Source organism: Brachypodium distachyon, chromosome 4 (assembly GCF_000005505.3).
Source record: "Brachypodium distachyon strain Bd21 chromosome 4, Brachypodium_distachyon_v3.0, whole genome shotgun sequence".
NCBI lineage: Eukaryota > Viridiplantae > Streptophyta > Magnoliopsida > Poales > Poaceae > Brachypodium > Brachypodium distachyon.
Genome location: NC_016134.3, coordinates 10,238,802 through 10,258,856, shown reverse-complemented (window position 1 = coordinate 10,258,856; position 20,055 = coordinate 10,238,802). Strand labels below are relative to the sequence as shown.

The following is a 20,055-nucleotide window of genomic DNA, read 5'->3' as shown; positions in this document are numbered from 1 at the left end:
TTAGGCAACAAGGCAGGAGAATAGGCAACATCTACAAATTGGTCAGAGGCAACAGAATTGGAAGGTGTATTATTTGGCAAGTTGGGACAAGGAAACAAGCAGGAATTATTTGGCAAGTTGGAGAAAGGAAATAAATTTTCGTCAAAAATCACATGACGAGATATGTAAACGCGATTGGAAGGAACATGTAGACACTTGTAACCTTTATGGAGAGAGCTATACCCGAGAAAAACACATTTCTTGGAACGAAACTCAAGTTTGCGAGAATTATATGGGCGAAGGTGAGGCCAACACGCGCACCCAAAAACTTTGAAAAAGGTGTAGTCAGGTGTTTCATTGAGAAGACGTTCTAAGGGTGTTTTCATGTCAAGGACTTGGGTAGGAAGGTGATTAATCAGAAAACAAGCGGTAGAAAAGGCATCACTCCAAAAGCGAAAAGGAACGGATGCATGAGCAAGAAGAGTAAGACCGGTTTCAACAATGTGTCGATGTTTTCGCTCGGCAGCGCCGTTCTGCTGATGGGTATGTGGACACGATACACGATGAAGAATGCCAAGTTTCTGGAAGAAAGAATTGAGGTTGCGATACTCGCCCCCCCCCCCCCCCAATCAGATTGAACATGTTTAATTTTGTGGCTAAGAAGGCGTTCAACATGTGTTTGGAACTGAACAAAAACATCAAAAACATCAGACTTGCGCTTAAGAAGATAAAGCCATGTAAAGCGACTATAAGCATCAATGAAACTGACGTAATAATTATGACCACTAGCAGAAGTTTGAGCCGGTCCCCATTCATCCGAAAAAATAAGTTCAAGAGGAGCTTTCGCTACACGAGTAGACAGGGAAAAAGATAACTGATGACTCTTGCCTTGCTGACAGGCATCACAAACTGTAACATTTTTATTACTAGTGGCTATGGGAAGAGCATGCTGGTGAAGCACATGGCGAACTATAGGGGAGGCCGGATGACCAAGACGTGAATGCCACTGAGACGACGAAACACGAACACCGGCGAAGACTTGAGAGACGGTAGGCACATCAAGAGCATATAGACCACCACGGTAGCGACCTCTAAGAAGTGTGTCCCTCGTGACCCGATTCTTAACAAAGAGATCAAGAGGGTGAAATTCCACAAAACATTATTGTCGCGAGTAAGTTTAGGAACAGATAAGAGATTACGTGTGACAGAAGGAACATGTAGGATATTGCGAAGCTTAAGCATTCTGGATGTGGTGGTTGGAAGAGATGCTTGACCAATATGAGAGATGTGCATACCTTGTCCATTGGCAGTATGGACCTTGTCATTGCCTTGATAGGAGTCACGGGCGGTCAGTTTGCCGAGCTCGTTGGTGAGGTGATCCGTGGCTCCCGTGTCCATGTACCAGCTCCCATCCAGAGAATAGGATGGAGTGTGGCCTTGACTCACCATAGCCGCTTGACGCTCGTTGTTGCGACCATCATTGCATATGCCGAGGAAGTCACGCTTGAAGCGTTTGTGGCAGCGGGAGGCGAGGTGGCCAGGGATGCCACACAATTGGCAGACCAGACGACCGTTGGTGGCGCGGTTGGAGGAGGGCGCCGGACACCGGAGCTGCTGCTGCTGTGGTGGAGTGGATAGGATTGGCTTCCCCCCACTAGGACCGGAAGCGCCACCATTGGAGCGGTAGGAGGTGCGAGACCCGCCCCGGTAGGCGGCGTTGGCGGACGAGGTGTCGTGGTAGACGTCCGCCGCACGCCGCGACTCAATACGTTGCTCGGTGCTGAGAAGACGAGCGTAGAGATCACGTGGTTTTGCATGGGAATATCACGACCGTTGACCACCTCAACGAGGGAGTCATACTCGCTGTCGAGGCCGTTGAGGACGTACGATGTGAATTCCTCGTCGCGAAGAGGTTGGCCGATGGAGGCGAGAGTATCCGCGAGGGTCTTCACTTTGTTGAAGAAGACCGCAGCAGAGAGGTCCCGCTTCTTCAACTCGCCGAGTTGGTTGCAGAGCTGCGTCGACCGGGCCGTGGATTGGGAGGAGAAGCTGCTCTCCAAGATGGACCACGCGTCGTGAGAAGTAGAGGCGAAGAGGACCATGCCGGCGACGCCCTCGGACAGCGACGACTGGATCGCGGAGAGGATGGCCTGGTCTTGCTGAACCCAGGTGCGATGCGCAGGGTTCGGTAGAGGGGCGCACCCGGCGACGGCGACGAACTGCGGCGGACAGGGCAGCGATCCATCAACATAGCCCATGAGATAATGGCTACGAAGAAGAGGAAGGAGTTGAGCCCGCCAGTAGAGGAAGGTGTCTGCCGTGAGCTTGATGGTGAGGAGGTGCGCGAAGTGGAACGGAGGGGTCGATGCAGCATCGACTGGTAGAGCACCAGAAACTGCAGGAGCGCCGACGGCTGAAGATCCGATCGGGGGCAGAACGATGGCGCTGGCAGCAGCAGAGGCAGCGGGCTGAGAGGAGAGCATGACGCCGGCTTGAAGGGTTCCCATGGTGTGGGGAGCGAGGGCTGCAGTGCGGTTGAAGATGCCCAGGCCGGCGGTGCCGAGGAGGCCAAGGCCGTCGGCGCTGGTGATGTTGGCGGCTGAAGACATGGAAAGGGATCGTGATTAGGCTGATACCATATAGAAGATTAGGCTAGAGAGGTTGTATTGAGGGAAACCGCACACCGTCCTTGGGACGTGGCTTGATGTATATATATAAAAGGAATAGTACAAGTACATGAGTACAAGACATATACAGAAGCTACATACGTGTACAACCTCTAACATGCCGAAGGTCTGCCCTTTGACAAAGTTTCTACCATTCATGGCGCCGTTGACTGCGGTGGCGAGTCCACGTGGCCACCTTCTTTGCCGAAAGCCTTTTCTATTAATTCTATTATTTGTCGATGCCTTTTCTCTTGGCCTACGACGGATCTAGGCTTTGCCGAAAACCCGAAAAAATGCCTACCGCAAAGAATGTTTTTCCAACAGTGTGACTATCATACTACTCGGGCTCGGTTTCGGTAAACGCATAGGTGAAGAGATAGAGACGTTCTTTCACGTGGAAATGACCGAGGAAGACCACATAATGTTTAGGGCAGTGGCTCAGTACTATCTTTACTTGTCAGTCGTGAGGTTTGTATCACCGAATCCTCTTTGCGAAGGTCTGGCCTTCGGCAAAGTTTATTTTCGGAACACTAAATTTGGAATAATGCAAATACCGAATTTTTGTCTAGACCGAACGTCCATCCCTAATTTTTATTTTTTAGAATACCATGTAAAGGGATGCCCAAAAATTACGATTTGGGGATGCTCTTTTGGATGCCCAAATTACTCTATCTGGTCTGGTAGCACAGAGATGTTAGTTCGGGAATGTTCTAAGCCCTCGGCGTCGATTCAAACAGGGCAAAGCGTGGTCTTGCTGTGCGAGCTGCCAGCCGGGGCCTAGCGAAGAGTTGACCCGAATTACCGAATGAAAGCCAGCTGTACTTAGTGATCCACAAGAGCTAGTGCCTTGTGCCAACAAGCTAGACACCTTGCACTGTCCTAGTCATCGATAGAGATCCATTCAGTGGTATAACGGAAAACGATTAATCCTGTCCGTTCATAACTCGATACGCACGAACGTATTTATGACAAGAGATAATATGCATTTTCTTATGGTTGATAAATAAAAACAAGATTATGACCAGAGATAATCAGCATAAAAGGCACATTGCAAAACCTCTAGATTGTGTTTTGTGCTCTGAACCTGAGACTGGCAACACATGTTTTTTGAGTGTTTAATAGCCAAACAAATATAGGGTGTAGTTTCTTCCTTTTTTAACAAAGCTTTGGGTGATAATTTTGAGTCAATTGTCAGCCTTTGGTTAGCTAAGAAGTCATCAGCCCTCAATTCCATTTGCCCCGTAGTTCTGCGGGGAATCTGGAACTTTCGGAGTCATATGATTTTCAATAACCAGGTTTGGCTTTCTATCAAACAGATCTGGTGGTTGATCCTGCAGTCTCTCAGGAAGTGGACTTTACTGTTCAAGGATCCCATGTTGAGCAGCAGAACCTCTTTCTGCAGCAGGGTGTCTCAGTTTTTGGTCTCGCCGCTGGAACTGGCATGGATCTGAAAGCGGCTGTTCCAAGCAAATCTCACAATATTTGTCTGCAGGATTGCCTCCTCCACCAGGTGCTCCAGGAACGCCTGGGACAACGTCAAAGCTTGCGGCCACATGCAGCCCCTGCTCTGTCCTGGAGAGATCTCCTTCGGCACGACCTGAACCTCTGCGCACAGCCCTAGTCAAGAGCAAGCTGGCCCAGATCGTTCGCCGCTACTCAGTTGTGACTGGGGATTCATCTGTTGAGTAAGAGTAGATTCATGACCAGTTTTGCTCTTGTTGCTTGATACTGTTCATTTTCAGCGGATGTTGCTGGTTTACTTTACTGTCAGACTTTTTCCCTATTGTAAGGAACCGGGTCCTGCGGGGCTACTGTTGATCTGAAAAAAAGCACCGGCCAGCAACGTTAGGCAAGGCTTGTAGTTCAGTAGTTGTAGGGAAGCTCTAGGATTGGAATTCTTGTTAGCATATCTCGCATAAGGTGTCCCGATTTCATATTAAACAAAAACTAACATCCACTGAAAAATGATACAATCACCTATCGTGATCTGTTATAGGTAACTAGTGAGACGAGTATGTGAGTAACATACTGAAAGAGCAGAGTAGTATCATCTAAAAGAAGCATGCGTGGCACATGATTATGAAGATTTCAACATCTGGAACAAACTGGCCAGGACCAACTTACAAGATATGAAACAGACGCTACATTACAGGGTTCACACATCTGTAATATGGTCTTCAAAGTTGAATGAAACAGCAGGATATATGTATTCAACTTATCAGCAAGATGCCACAACCTACAGTGCACTTGTTGGGAACTGAGGAGATTTATATACCTCAGCAATATTACTGAGCAATCTTTGACGATTAATCACACACTCACATTTCCAACCTACACTGATGCTCAAATAGTCACCTCAATAAATTAATTACTTCACGTCTTCTGTGCGCCGTGTGTGTGAGTGCCGTGTTTCCTAAAAAAAATATGTAAAAAGGTGAAGTTTTCGGGCTTGAGTCATGTGCACTATCTTGGTTCAGGGATGTCTGAATCTGATAACACCTCTTGTGTATCGCACTGGCTCTCAGTTAGCTCGGGACATAAACGAGGGCATGGAAGAGAGCCGTGCAAGTGCTCAGGCAAGGAAACCACACCAGCCAAAGAGGTGGAAGGAAGGGTGATGTGCTGCAGTGCTATCTCGAGGCTGGCAACTATGTCTGATATGGCTGGCCGGTCCTGCCACTGCATCTGCACGCAGCATGCTGCCGTCTGTGCCACGTGCTCCAGCACATTGAGCTGCTCAAGTGTTGGCTCCGGCACAGGGCGCTTGTCCAGCAACTCACCATAATTGCCGTCCTCAATGACGGGGAGCGCGAAGCACACCAAGTCCATCTGTGAGTCTCTTTCCCCTTGAAAAATAGCTGCCTTCCCAGTTAGAACCTCAAGTATCACCACACCCAAGCTGTACACGTCAACTGCTGGAGTCGCAAGGCCTGTGTAGGGATACTCTGGGGCGAGGTACCCACACGTGCCGGCTATGCTGGATGGCTCCTCGTCCGAGGTCACCGACACACCGAAGTCCGACAAGCGCGGAACCCAGCTCAAGTCAAATAGGATGTTTGACGGCTTAATGTCGCGGTGGATGACCGGCGGCACAGCATGGCAATGCAGGTGCTCCATGGCGCGCACCACACCCAGGAGCACATTGATGCGCATCTTCCAGGACACGATCACCGGCGAGGAGGGATGGCGGTGCAGGTGGTCAGAGAGCGTGCCGTTCTCCATGTACTCCAAGATGAGCAGCTGCTCCTTCTCCTGCTCCTTTCTTCGAAAGGACAGCAGGCGCTTGTACTCCTTGTCCACCGTGCACCAGCCAAGGAGGCGGATGATGTGCTTGTGTCGGAGCGAGGAGAGGATGGCAAGCTCCGTGTGGTTACGCCAGTGATTATAATAGCGCTTGACGGCCACCTCCCGCCTGTCGTGAAGTCTGCCCCTCTACACCATTGCAGAGCCGCCTGAACCTAGCTTGGCGTCACATGCGAAGTTATTGGTGGCCTCCACGAGCTCCGCCAACGTGAACTCTTCCGCTCCAACATGACGTGGTACCTCCTCAGCGACCCGTGCTGCAGACTCCTGAGTGACCAAGATACCACATACAAATGAGTAGTAAGCAGAATTTCATCAATCATCACTGAATGTACGAGTGGAAAAACACTGGTGCTTCTCACGAATTTCCCTCGTTTCTCCGGGAGAGCTCGGTTGATTTGTATTTTAAATGTAACATACCTGCAGCTGGGTCGAGTGTGAGCTTGTGGCGCTATCTGGAACGAGGATGTTGTAGATCCGGTCGAGGCGGCGGGTTATGCCGATGTAGCTGATCACGGGGAAGAGGATGAGGTAGGAGTCGATCCTACTCTGGACCTCTCTGAACCTGTCGGCCTGCTTCCCGGCCATGACGAATTGGTACGCCACACTCCTTCCCTGGTAAGATAGGACGAGCTCATGCGCATCCCGGAGCGTGTCGCCAAGCCCGGCCAGCGGTCGCACGGCCTCCGGATCCTGCAGCTGCAGGTGCGGTAGCAGCTCCGCGATCATGAAGACCCGGCGCGCTAGCTGCTCGCACTCCCTCCTGTTCTGGCGAGCCGTAAGCGCAGCCTGCATGATCATGGAGATGAGCCCGCCGATGTCTGCGCCGACGAGCTGCGCCACCGTCGCCGCCTGACCCAGCCCAGTCCACAGCGCCATGGCAGCCAGCTGCCTAGTAACCTGCACACAAGATTCAGACTAGCTCGAAAAGGAGTACCACTGAGAGCAGAGCAATGCGCGTGGGTGGGAGTGGGGGGCGCCGTGAACGCGGCAGAAACGAGACAAAGCAACAGGCTTTCAGCGGAGGCGAGGTGGCATCCCCGAAACTACCCAAAAAGGTGAAGAGGGGGAATCGTACCGCTTATTCCTTGATGCGCGGTTGACTCCAACGACTGCTCAGTCCAGCAGTGCAGGGACGGGGAAAAAAGCTGGCATGAACCGCCCGCCGTTTCCCGGCGCGGCATTTCCACAAACACCTCGAGCGCAGCTCACGCGCCGCGCGCGTCGCCGCCGTATCTTTCGGGGAACATGACGACGCGCCTTGCTCCGTGCGTCGCACGAGAGACGTCTGGTCGTCGTCGGCACGCGGAAAGATTCCATCGGAGCTGCGCCGCCCACCACGGCTCCATGGATTTGTTTATTGTTCGTGCGCGCATCTCCATGGGTGGCGGGCGCTTTGCTTTGCTTTGCTTTTTTGAGGGGATGCTGGATCCTGCTTGTACGTAAAAGGGCCCAGATGATGCCGGCCCATTAAGCTACTTGGGTATAATTTAGTTGGGCTTCTTCTTTCGGGGTACTACCGGAGAAGGTCGTCCTCCGAGCATACTGTTGTCGCGGCTGGAGGATACGGAGCCGACGAAGGATGCAGCGGCAGTCATTGTGGCCTGTCAGAGACTCAGAGGGAACATCGTCGTTTTCCTGTGCCACTCTTGTTCCTGCCTGGGAAACTTTCAGATGAGCTTCGCAGTCGCAGGGTGCTGGATCAACAACGTGCTTGACCTTGATGTCCTAATTGACATCTTGCCGTCAGTTAATATTGCCAGGAAGAGAGCATATGTAGGAATATTTTCAAAAGATGTATGTTTGCTGTGTATATTTTCAAAAGACATGACTTCTCAGTGAAGCTAAAATTATCTGCACTATATTGCCAGGAAGAGATCATTAGATGGATATGCATTTTCAGGCATGGATGGCAGTCTAGTAATATGTTGCCAGTCTTTGTGATGACTCCTTTGTAATGTAAGATGAATGTGTGTTCAACCTTCTTTCTCTAAATTCTTTTTGTAGACTTTGTTTTAATGTAAAGTGATGGTTAAGGTAGGAGTATCATTTAAAAAGCTTTAGAAAGTCAAATTGTTATAAGTAAAGATACAGAGATATTATGTCTGAACCCTTGCCGATTTTCTTTTCTGAATTTTCAAGTGTTCATAATAAATCACGCTCGTCAGGCCTCCTCCTTTTGGCTCAATGGCCCGGCGTGGGCTCACCATCTTCCTGCTCCTACAATGACGCCAACGTATTGCACCCCTCTAGCTCGGGGCCTTCTGGCCACTGCAATACTTTAACATTCGAGCAAGCCTGAGTATGTGTCATATAATTATCAAGGGCTTAACATTGAACAGATGAAACACAGTCTACATTACAAGGTTGGCACACATGTAATATTGTCTTCAAAGTTGGCACAGAACAGCAGGATGCATTGAACATAACAGCATGAGCACGACGCCTACCTGCAGTGCACTTGGTGGGAGTAGAGAAGATTCATATTACCTCAGCAATATGATTGAGCAATCTGGCTGAACTGCACGTGTTTGGGTAATAAAAAAATGATTCATCACACTCACACATTTTGAACCACCGCTGATGCACAGATAGTCACCCCCAATAAATTACTTCTCCATGTACTCATACACAATCAGGTGATCCTGCTCCGAAGAAAGAAGTCCTGTACATACCTGAAGCTGGGGCGACTGCGGAAGGCCTGGGCTGAGGGAACATTTGTGCAGCAACTGAGTACAAGTCTTGAAGAGCAGTGTCACGTTAGGCCTGATTGCTCGCGTATGTGTCCTCGCGAGAAAGATGACAAATATATATGAAGTACATGGCCAAATTAATCGGCAGCAACTGAGCCGTGGATACATTACCGAACAAATAATATTTTCTTTAGGGACAGAACAAACCAGATCGAGTCACAGATCATAGGGATTCTGTCAGAGCTAACTGAACAAAAACAGGAGCGCTTATGTCTTGACGGCACGCGTCCTCAACTCCTCCCAATTACGGTAGATATCAAGGCCGAGGATGCTGCTGGAGTTTCTGGTTTGCAGTTCAGCCTCCGGAAGTTGCTGTGTGTGTGTGTGTGGCTGTCTCTTGGGCCTTCTTAGTCTTGTATGTATGGATTTTGTGCTTTTTGGGAAAAAGAAGCGCTTAAATTTGTTTTCACTGACCGAATTAGGATCGCTGCAGATGATTTCAAGTGCCGCCTCGAGATTTGCCACGACGACAGAAATTGGTGGCCGATCCCTGCTGCTCAGCCGCAGACAGCGCACGACCATGCGTGCAACCAGCTCAAGTGCCTTGAAGTGCCGCGGCTCCAACGCTGGGCGCTTGTCCAGCACCTTCCTCAGATTCCCAGCCTCAATTGCTGGAAGAGCGAAGCTCGCCAGTTCCTCCTTCGAATCAATCAGGATTGGTAGCATCCCTGTCAGCGTTTCTAGCATCACCACGCCGAAGCTGTAGACGTCGCTTGCTGGACTCAGATGCCCCTCCAAGAAGTGCTCTGGAGCAGCGTACCCATATGTGCCCATGACACTATGCACCCGATCAGCTTGGCGTGTGTCCCAAGAGACCGATATGCCAAAGTCGGTCACCTGTGCGACCCAGCGCGCATCGAGAAGTATGTTGCTTGACTTGATGTCGCGGTGGATGACGGGCGGCACAACGTGGCAGTGCAGGTGCTTGATCCCCCGAGCGGCACCCAGCAACACCTCGACACGCGTCTTCCAGGACGTCCTCACCGGTGAGGAATCGAATGCCGTCGCCGGCTGGCCATGCAGATAGTCGCTGAGCGCGCCGTTGGCCATGTGCTCGTAGATGACCAAGCGCTCCTCCCCCTCCATGCACATGCCAAAGAGGCGGATGATGTTTTCGTGTAGGAGCGGATAGAGGATTGCGAGCTCCATGCGGAAAACATCTGCCTTGTTCTGTGACCTATCAGCCATCAGGTGCTTGACGGCCACCACCCGCCCATCGTGAAGCCTGCCTTTGTACACATCTCCAGAGCCCCCTGTGCCGATCCTGCCGTCAATAGCAAAGTTATTGGTGGCCACAGTGATCTCATCCAACGTGAACTGCTTAACTCCATGGGGAATCATCATATCTGCAGCTACCTCTGGAGACTCCTGCAGAACAAAGGCAACACAAATTAATTTGTACAGAATACAGCGGTGAGCTTCCCAATCACTTCACTAATTTCGTAGACATCGAGCTAGATCAATTTGTACTGTCCTTGTACATACCTGTAGGTACGGAAGTTGGGACGACAGGGAGATTGGAGACGGTTCACCGCTTGGGGCGTCATCTGGAACAAGGACGTTGTAGATTCGGTTGAGTTGGTGGGTTATGCCGATGTAGCTGATCACGGGAAAGAGGATGAGATAGGAGTCGATCCTGCTCTGGACATCCCTGAACCTATCGGCCTGCCTCCCGGACATAACAAGTTTGTAAGCCACGCTCCTGCCCTGGCATGACACAACAAGCTCGTGTGCGGCCCGGAGAGTGTCGCCCAGCCCAGCCAGAGGTCGTACAGCCTCCGGATCCTCCAGCTGCAGGTGCGGTAGTAGCTCTGCGATCATGAGGACCCGTCGCGCGAGCTGCTCGCACTCCTTCTTGTTCTGGCGGGCTGTCAGTGCAGCCTGAATTGTCATGGAGATGAGCCCACCTATGTCGGCGCCAACGAGCTGCGCCACCGTCGCCGCCTGACCCAGCTCAGTCCACAGCGCCATGGTAGCCAAGCCACCTAGTAACCTGCACACAAAATAAGAAGGCACTGAAACCGCGTTGATTTATGCTTTCTATGGAGCAGTAGAAAGCAGAGCAACGCATGCGTGCTTTGGGTGGGTTGGTGGCAGTGGGGTGGGGGTCGCTGTGTACGCGGCAGAAATGCGCTCTCAGCGGAGGTGAAGTAGCCTGCCTCAGTGAAACTACCCGGAAGCTGGGTAGTTGATCGTGGCGCTTGACTTGCTGGACCGACTTATTGGGTAGTTGACCGTGGCGCTTGCATGCTCATCTCATAAGAGAAGACGACCGCGAGATCTTCCGCCCACGTCCTTCCATTCTACGCAGGACCGCGCCGCGGCCGGCCGGACTGGCACGGTTTGCCGCTATTTTCCCGGCGCGACATTTCAACGAACACCTCGGGCGCACTTCACACGCCGCGCCCCGTCGCCCGCCGTTTCGGGGAACGGGAAGGCGACGCTAGGACAGACGACAGCAACGCCCGGCGAGAGCGATGGCTGCTCCGGCTGGCACGCGGAAGCTTCCGTCGCGGGTGCACCGCCCAGCAGGCCAGGTCGCCGTCGTCGCCTCATCGCCGTTTTTGTTTTCTGAAAGGACCTCCATGGATTGTTGACTGTTCGCGAGGGCGTTTCGGCCGTGTGGCGTTTGCTCGGCGTTGGCTTTGGCACGTCTTGAATGGACCACTACAGTACTTTTTTTCTTTTGAGCGGTGACCACTACAGTACTTGGGTATGTCAATATAGCCGGGCTATCGTTGGGCTACCCTTTTTGGCCCAAAGATAACGAGCTAATTCAAAATAAAGGACGGAATGGCAGAGGCCCATCGAGATAATTGGGTAATACTGACGTATGACCCTTGTTGGGCCAAGACAACAAGCTAATTCGAAAATAAATACTGAGCAGCAACAATAGGTTTGCCCTGCGCCCGTCCTTTTCAAGTTTGAATAGAAAGAGGAAGGAAGCGATCGTGAGAGAGAGAGAGAGAGAGAAATTCGAATAAGAATTTATAATTCGGGAATCCTTTCCTAGCTCCGTGATCATCGACCACCTTATTTGCGTTGCTGGTGCTCGCCAATTCGCAGCCCCCGATAGTCCTGATCGACATGATTCCTCGATTTTTTGTGAAAAGGTTAATTGCACCACCAATTGTATCATCGACCACCTAACTGACAACAGTTAACAATAGCAGTTATGATTAGTGACTAATGATGTAATTCTTAATATCTTTTTAAAAAAAAAACACCGTACAAACGGTTCCTGTAAAAGGTGCCCCTTTGAGGCATCCTCTCACCATGTATATATATGACGATTAAATTGCGCAAACTCACCACACTGAAGACAATTGTTTCACATAGGTACAGGTTTTTCTAATTCTATCGCAAACCACCACCATTCGGGCACGTTTTTACAAATTACATTGATTTTATCGTTAGCCGCATTTCAGCGAATTTCTGACCGGTGGGGCCCACAAGTCAGGTTGATCGGGCTGAGCCGGCGTTAGACGCGCCGTTCACAGTCAATTATACAGAACCATCACATTGAAGACACATGTGTCACATAACAACTGCATGGTTTTCGTAATTTTAACGCAAAACCACCACCATTCAGGCAAGTTTTGTCACTTTTGCACCGATTTGGCTGCTCGCCCCGTTTAAGCTTGTGCATGCATCCTCAATGTCATTGGTTAAATGTTGTATGTGGGTGGTTTAATACTTACAGGGTTGAAGCTTAAACCAATGAAATTTTGAAGTTTAATTTGTGTGACCCTTGTTTGTCTCTAATCGTGAAGAATGTACTTCTATGTTGAAACTTTGTTGAAATGTACTTATAATGTCCTTCTATATGTAATGGAGCTCATGTTTGTGTTATTGGTAGTTGTATTCAAATAATTTCTGTAGGTTTGTCAAATTTTGATTGGTTTTTTATTGTCTTAAACAAGCTTAAAAGCGGCAAATGGCCAAATCGTGCAATGTGTCAAAACTTGCCCGAATGATCGTGGTTTTGCGATTAAATTAGAAAAATCGGTAGTTATTTTTTGAGGAAAGTACAGTAGATCAATGATCTACTATGACTATATAGATATGTATAAAAAAAATATGTTACAAAGAGTTCAGGATAACGAAACGTTATCTGAAAGATACAATCCAGCCCCTGAAACTGTTGTAGGTGTTTCTTTTGGCACGGTGAAATACTAGATTCATATTTTCTTTAAAGATCCTCCTACACCTATAGAGGGATGGCTAGGCATTGTTAAAAATGCAATCATTTCGAGTTTCAAAATACTCCAGCATGCCAGCGTTACAAAGTAAAAATGCAATGGTTTTTTTGTTGAGTTCTTTTTAGTGTAAAATGTTGATGGTTAAATGATTTGACTTTCTTAAGCTTTCATGTGCGCTATCTTGGTTCAGGGATGTCTGAATCTGATAGCACCCCTTCAGACACCTCCTGTATATACCACCGGCTATCAGTATCAGGTGGCTCGGGCCAAATAAGAGGACATGGATGAGAGCCATGGAAGTGCACAGGCAAGGAAACCACACCAGCCAAAGGAGTGGAAGGTGTGATGTGCTCGAGCGCCATCTCGAGGCTGGTGACGAGGTCTGATATGGCTGGCCGGTCCTTGCCCTGAATCTGCACGCAACATGCTGCTGTCTGTGCTACGTGCTTCAGTGCCTGGAGTTGTTGAGGTGTTGGCTCTGGTGCTGGGCGCCTGTCCAGTAATTTCCCCAGATTTCCGGCCTCAATGATGGGAAGCGAGAAGGATACCAGGTCCACCCATAAATCTCTTATAAATGCCTTCTTCCCTGTTAGTACTTCAAGCATCACCGCACCCAAGCTGAACACGTCACTCGCCGGGTTCAGGCGGCCTGTGTGGTAGTACTCCGGGTCGACGTACCCAATCGTGCCTGCAATGCGAAATTCCTCTTCGTTTTTCTTCATGTCCCAGATGACCGATAGTCCGAAGTCCGACACACGAGGAACCCAGCTCGAGTCAAAAAGGACGTTCTCTGACTTGATGTCGCGGTGGATGACCGGTGGCATGGCGTGGCAGTGCAGGTGCTCGATGGCACGTGAAACACCCAGAAGCACATCGATGCGCATCTTCCAGGACACAGTCACCAGCGAGGAGGAGGGCTCGCGGTGCAGGTGGTCGTAGAGCGTGCCATTCTCCATGTACTCATAGACTATCAAGTGCTCTTGATCCTGCTTCTTTCTTCGGAAGGATAGTAGGCGCTTATCCTTCTCCAAGCACCAGCCAAGGAGATTAACGGTATGCTTGTGGCGGAGACGGGAAAGGACGATGAGCTCCATGCGGAACTGCTCCTCAACCTGGATCGTATTGTGCTGGGCGCGCTTGATGGCCACCTCCCGGCCGTCATGAAGTCTTCCCTTGTACACCGTTCCAAAGCCGCCTACACCGATCCTGGTGTCAAGGGCAAAGTTATTGGTGGCCACCATGATCGCCGCCACGTGAACTCGGTTCCATCCGGTGATTCCTCCTGAGTGACCTCTTCAGACTCCTGAGGAGAAGACAGAAAAATGAGTAGTAGTAAGCTTCCTTCCATACTTGAAAACAATCACGTCCAATTTCCATCACCTTCTCAGGAAGCGCTCAATCAATTTGTACTATACCTTATACATACCTGCACCAGGGTCGACTGGAAGAGTGGAGACGGTTCACCGCTTGTGGCATCATCTGGAACGAGGATGTTGTAAATTCGGTCGAGACGGCGGGTTATGCCGATGTAGCTCACCATGGGGAAGAGGATAAGGTACGAGTCGATCCTGCTCTGGACCTCCCTGAACCTGTCGGCCTGCCTCCCAGACATAACAAGTTGATAAGCCACGCTCCTCCCCTGGCAGGACACAACAAGCTCGTGCGCGTCCCGGAGCGTGTCGCCCAACCCGACCAGCGGCCGCATGGCCTCCGGATCCTGCACCTGCAGGTGCGGCAGAAGCTCTGCGATCATGAGGACCCGGCGCGCGAGCTGCTCGCACTCCCTCCTGTTTTGGCAAGCCGTCAGCGCAGCCTGCATGATCATGGAGATGAGCCCGCCGATGTCGGTGCCGATCAGCTGCGCCACCGTCACCGCCTGACCCAGCCCAGTCCACAGCGCCATTGCAGGCAGCCACCTACTACTAACATGCACAAAAGATTGAGAGTCCAGACTAGCTCGAAAGGATTGCTGCCTGTAAAATACGACAAAGAAATATCTACCTGTTGGAAGTGGAAGGGCTCTGTGGCTGTTGATTTATGGGGCAGAGAGCAAAGCAATGCGTGGGGGTGAAATTGTGGATTTGTGGTAGTGAGGAGAGCCGTGTATGCGGCAGAGCAACGCGCTGTCAGCATAAATGAGGTGGCCTCCGCGAAACTACCTGCATCTTGAATGCGCTTGACTTGGACCCGACTTCTTGGGTAGTTGACCGTGGAGCTTGGCTTTCAAGCTCTCATAGTCATAGAGACGACGACCTCGCGTACTCAAGTCAATACCCAAGAGAGGGTTAAGACATGGCGCTTGATCTGCCGCCCATGGCCTTCCATTCCACGCGCACCACGCCGGCGGCAAGCAGTACGTGCACGATTTGCCGTCGTTTACCCGGCGCGGCATTTCCACGAACACCTCGAGCGCAATCCACGCGCCGAGCCCCGTCGCCCGTTGTTTTTCGAGGAGCAGGAACGCGACGGCCGACAGATGATAACAACGGCCGGCAAGAGCGATGGCTGCTCCGGCTGGCTCGCTGAAGGTTCCGCCGCGGGTGCACCGCCACCGCCCAGTAGGGGAGGTCGCCTCGTCGCCTCCGTGTCCATGGGTTGCTCTGTTCCGCGTGCGTGTATCGATTTGGTCGCGTTTGCCCAGCGCCGGATTTGACTTTGACCTGTAGTACTTGAATGGACCAGAGGCCTAGAACACCGAGGCCCAACGAACTACTTGGAATACAATATAGTTGGGCTATCCTTTTCGGCCTACAATAACGAGCTAATTCAAAGTAATGAAAGACCAAAAGGCAAAGGCCCATTGAGATAATTGGGTAATAACCGTGCAACCCTTGTTGGGCCAAGACAACACAGATAACTCAAAAGAAAGATTGTTCTAAAAAAAACTCAAAAGAAAAGGGCCAACATGTCAAAAAAAGTTAGATGGCAATTAGTCTCCCTAAAAAAAGTTAATACCAATTATGTTAATCAAGAGATTTCATTGTAATTCTTAGCTGTAAGGACTATTTTGTAATTTGTTATGTCTATAATCTGAAACACTACACTTGTAATGGTTTTCGAGGTTGAATAAAGTTACAAGTGATTCTAAAAAAAAACAATATTTTCTCAAAAAAATGTTGATACCAACCAATTATTTATTTAAGAAAACATTTTTACAGTACTAGTTTTTTTTCCTTTGGAAAAGGTAGTCGATCCTTCCACCTTCCGCGACAAAATAATGCAAAGAGTTGGTCAAGACATTGACAATGCTTACAAGCAAATAATTGCAAAGTGAAACCAAAATTAAGAAGAAGAGCAATGCCAACATTTTTCTTCATAAGTGGCATCCCTAACGCCTGTTAGCCTCATGGTGACTCTGTTCAGACAGTGAAGAGCGAAGAGGTGACGATCTGAAACTCCGGAAGGATGCCTCAATGGTTGTCCCCTAAGCTGATATGCTTTCACCTCAGAGAAGGAATAAAAAACCGAAGTGAGCCATACTAGAGCCTCAGGGTGACGTCCACAATATGGTGAGTGATGTCAACAGTGCCACCATCTTCTGGTCCTCATGTCAGGGTTTTCCCCTAAGGTTAATATGACACCACCCGACAACATCCTTGGTCATTTGTTTTTTGTTAAATTTTAATCACTCCGTAATTAAAGAGATATGCAAACTTTAATGCCTATATATATATGACTTTAAGATATGGACTGCTCCTGAACAAGGATTTCTCAAGTTCAATGTCGATGTTGTTCAGCGGGAGAAAATGAGCGTTGACACACCCAGCAACGCTAGGCCAGGCTTGTAGGAAGCTCCAGGATTGGAATTTTGCTTCGCATAGTCTTGCATACGGTGTCCCGCTTTCATCTTAAACAAAAAAACTAACATCCATAGAAAAATAACTCGATCACCTACCGTGAATTGTTATAAGTTATAACTAGTGAGATGAGTATGTGACTAGCATAGTGAGGAGCAGAGTAGTACGGAGTATCATCCAAAATAAGCATGCCTGGCACATGATTATGAAGACTTCAACATCCGGAACAAATTGGCCAGGACCAACTTATAAGATTTGAAACGCACGCTACATTACAGGGTTCACACACATGTAATATTGTCTTGAAAGTTGGAATAGAACTGCAGGATGTATATATTGAACATAACAGCATGAACACGATGCCTACCTACCGCTCACCTGGTGAGAACTGAGAAGATTCATATTACCGAGCAATATGATGATTGACACTCACATTTTCAATCTCCACTGATGCTCGGATAGTGAACATAATAAATTCCTTCATGTCTTCAGGACTATGTAGAAGTGAAGTGTTCGGGCGCACATCATGGTGCACTATCTTGGTTCAGGGATATCTGAATCTGATAGCACCCCTTCCGACTCCTCCTGTGTAGCAAACCAGCTCTCAGCTGGCTCAGGACAGAGTCGAGGACATGGACGAGAGTCGTGGAAGTGCACAGGCAAAGAACACTTGTGAACCCCATCAGCCAAAGAGGTGGAAGGGATGATGTGATCGAGCGCCATCTCGAGGCTGGCAACGACGTCTGATATGGCTGGCCGATCCTTACCCTGCATCTGCACGCAGCATGCTGCTGTCTGCGCCACATGCTCTAGCGCCATGAGCTGTTGCGGCGTTGGTTCCGGCAAAGGGCGTCTGTCCAGCAACTCCCCAATGTTGCCGGCCTCAATGATGGGGAGCGAGAATGATACCAGGTCCAGCGGTGAATCTGTCTCCCCATCCCAGCCAATAATTGCCTTCTTCCCTGTCAGTACCTCGAGCATCACCACACCCAAGCTGTACACGTCACTTGCCAGTTTCAGGCGCCCTGTGTGGGCGTACTCCAGGTCGATGTACCCATATGTGCCTATAACGGGGAAGTCCTCCTCCTCATTCGTCGTTTGCCAGGTGATTGAAATGCCAAAGTCTGACACACGTGGAACCCAGCTCGAGTCAAAAAGGACGTTCACTGACTTGATGTCGCGGTGGATGACCGGCGGCATGGCATGGCAGTGCAGGTGCTCGATGGCACGCGAAACACCCAGAAGCACATCGATGCGCATCTTCCAGGACACAGTCACCAGCGAGGAGGGCTCGCGGTGCAGGTGGTCGTAGAGCGTGCCATTCTCCATGTACTCATAGATGACCAAGTGCCCCTGCTCCTGCTTCTTTCTTCGGAAGGATAGTAGGCGCCTATCCTTCACCTTGTCCAGGCACCAGCCAAGGAGATGAACGATGTGCTTGTGGCGGAGACGGGAAAGGATGGCGAGCTCCATGTTGAACTCCTTCATCTGGTGGGAACCTTGGTGCCGGTAACGCTTGACGGCCACCTCCCGCCCATCGTGAAGTCTGCCCTTGTACACCGTTCCAAAGCCGCCTTCACCGATCTCGGTGTCAAGGGCGAAGTTATTGGTGGCCGCCACTATCTCTGGCAACTTGAACTCCCCGGTTCCATGCGGTAGTACCTCCCGAGCGACCTCTGCAGGCTGCTGAGGCAAAAACCAGAAAAAATGAGTAGTAAGCTTTTCTCCGTCACGTGAAAACAATCATGGCAATTTCCATCATCTTTCTCAGAATCTCAGGGAGAACTCAATCAATTTGTACTATACTTGTACATACCTGAACCAGGGTCGACTGGAAGGATGGAGACGGTTCAAAGCTTGAGGCATCATCTGGAACGAGGACGTTGTAGATTCGGTTGAGTTGGCGTGTTATGCCGATGTAGCTGACCATGGGGAAGAGGATGAGGTAGGAGTCGATCCTGCTCTGGACCTCTCTGAACCTGTCAGCCTGCCTCCCAGACATAACAAGTTGATAAGCCACGCTCCTCCCCTGACAGGACACAACAAGCTCATGCGCGTCCCGGAGCGTGTCGCCCAACCCGACCAGCGGCCGCACGGCCTCCGGATCCTGCACCTGCAGGTGCGGCAGAAGCTCTGCGATCATGAGGACCCGCCGCGCGAGCTGCTCGCACTCCCTCTTGTTCTGGCGAGCTGTCAGCGCAGCCTGCATGATCATGGAGATGAGCCCGCCGACGTCGGCGCCAACCAGCTGCGCCACCATTGCCACCTGACCCAGCCCAGTCCACAACGCCATGGCAGCTAGCCGCCTAGTAACCTGCACACAAGAGGGAGACTAGCTCGGAAGGGTTGCTGACTGTAAAATACTCCTGCCGTCCTGCAGAAGTTCCAGCGCGGTGTAAGATGCTGAAGTCGCTCTGTGCCTGCCTGCCTGCCTGCCTGTTGGTTTATGCTTCTATGGAGCAGAAAGCAGAGCAAGGCGTGTGCGCATGGGTGTGGGAGTGGGAGTGGGGGGAGCAGAGCAAAGCAACGCGTTCTCAGTAGAAATTTGAGGTGCCCGGCCTCAGTGAAACTACCTGGAAGCTGGGGCGGTCGTACCTGCACCTTGGATGCGCTTGACATCTTGGACTGACTTCTCGGGCAGTTGACCGTGGCGCTTGCGTGCTCATCTCACACACCAGAGTCACAGAGCAGAGCAGAGACGACGACCTCCTGTACTCAAGTCAAGACTCGAGTGAGGGAAGAAATACAATGCGCTGGGTCTTCCGCCCGTGGCCTTCCATTCCACGCCGCACCGCGCCGGCGGCCGGCACGACTTTCCGCCGTTTTCCTGGCGCGGCATTTCCACGAACACCTCGAGCGCGCTTCACACGCCGCGCCCCGTCGCTGCCATTTTGGGGAGCTGTTCCTGCGGCAGGTAACAGCGACGCCCCGCGAAGAGAGATGGCTGCTCCGGCTGGCACGCTGAAGGTTCCGCCGCCTGTGCACCGCCCCACGCCCAGTAGGGAGTTCGCCTCGTCGCCTCCATGGGTTGTTCGTGCGCGCATCTCGATGGCGTGGCGTTTGCCCGGCGTCGGCTTTGCCATGCGTTTAACTTAAATGGACCACAGCACGGAGGCCCAACGAACTTGGGTTATCAATATGGTCGGGCTAACCTTTTTGGCCCGAAGATAACGAGCTGCTTCCTCCCGTACCAAATTCTTTTCTTTTTTTTTTGAAAGAAGGGTGTGTATTAATTGCAATAAGAGTCGTTACAAGGTTCGACACGGTCCATAGAAACAGCTTCAGGAACTGAACCGGTCAACACACCCGAACTCACACCTAAACGAGCATAGGCAGCAATGTCGTGGGCAGCCCC

General features: G+C 50.7%; 1 protein-coding gene and 2 pseudogenes across 3 annotated transcripts; all 3 read right to left on the bottom strand.

Annotated features, from left to right (window-relative positions):
- Positions 1 to 4,697: 4,697 nt before the first annotated feature.
- Positions 4,698 to 8,113, bottom strand: LOC100834640 (annotated as a pseudogene).
- A 573-nt stretch (positions 8,114 to 8,686) lies between these two features.
- Positions 8,687 to 11,339, bottom strand: LOC106865433 (receptor-like cytoplasmic kinase 176). Of its 2 annotated transcripts, XM_014902463.2 has the most exons (3): positions 10,861 to 11,339; positions 10,187 to 10,694; positions 8,687 to 10,069 (listed from the first exon to the last, which is right to left on the bottom strand). In XM_014902463.2, the coding sequence occupies exons 2-3, from the start codon at positions 10,670 to 10,672 to the stop codon at positions 8,909 to 8,911; spliced, it is 1,647 nt and encodes a 548-aa protein (XP_014757949.1). In that variant the 5' UTR covers positions 10,673 to 10,694; positions 10,861 to 11,339; the 3' UTR covers positions 8,687 to 8,908. The 2 variants fall into 2 exon arrangements, with proteins under 2 accessions (XP_014757949.1, XP_024311162.1); XM_024455394.1 differs by lacking the exon at positions 10,861 to 11,339 and having other exon boundaries at positions 10,187 to 10,837.
- Positions 11,340 to 12,208: 869 nt separating this feature from the next.
- On the bottom strand, positions 12,209 to 19,770 carry LOC100833722 (annotated as a pseudogene). Its single transcript, XR_002960017.1, has 5 exons — positions 19,274 to 19,770; positions 18,517 to 19,014; positions 17,236 to 18,386; positions 14,330 to 14,930; positions 12,209 to 14,206 (listed from the first exon to the last, which is right to left on the bottom strand). The product of XR_002960017.1 is annotated as an uncharacterized LOC100833722 (transcript).
- Positions 19,771 to 20,055: the final 285 nt, after the last annotated feature.

Excerpts from the sequence above, each read along its gene's own strand:
- LOC106865433 (XM_014902463.2), bottom strand. The coding sequence starts at position 10,672 with ATGGCGCTGTGGACTGAGCTGGGTCAGGCGGCGACGGTGGCGCAGCTC. Across the intron at positions 10,070-10,186 it reads CCCAACTTCCGTACCTACAG|GAGTCTCCAGAGGTAGCTGC; the intron begins GTATGTACAAGG and ends TTTGTTCTGCAG.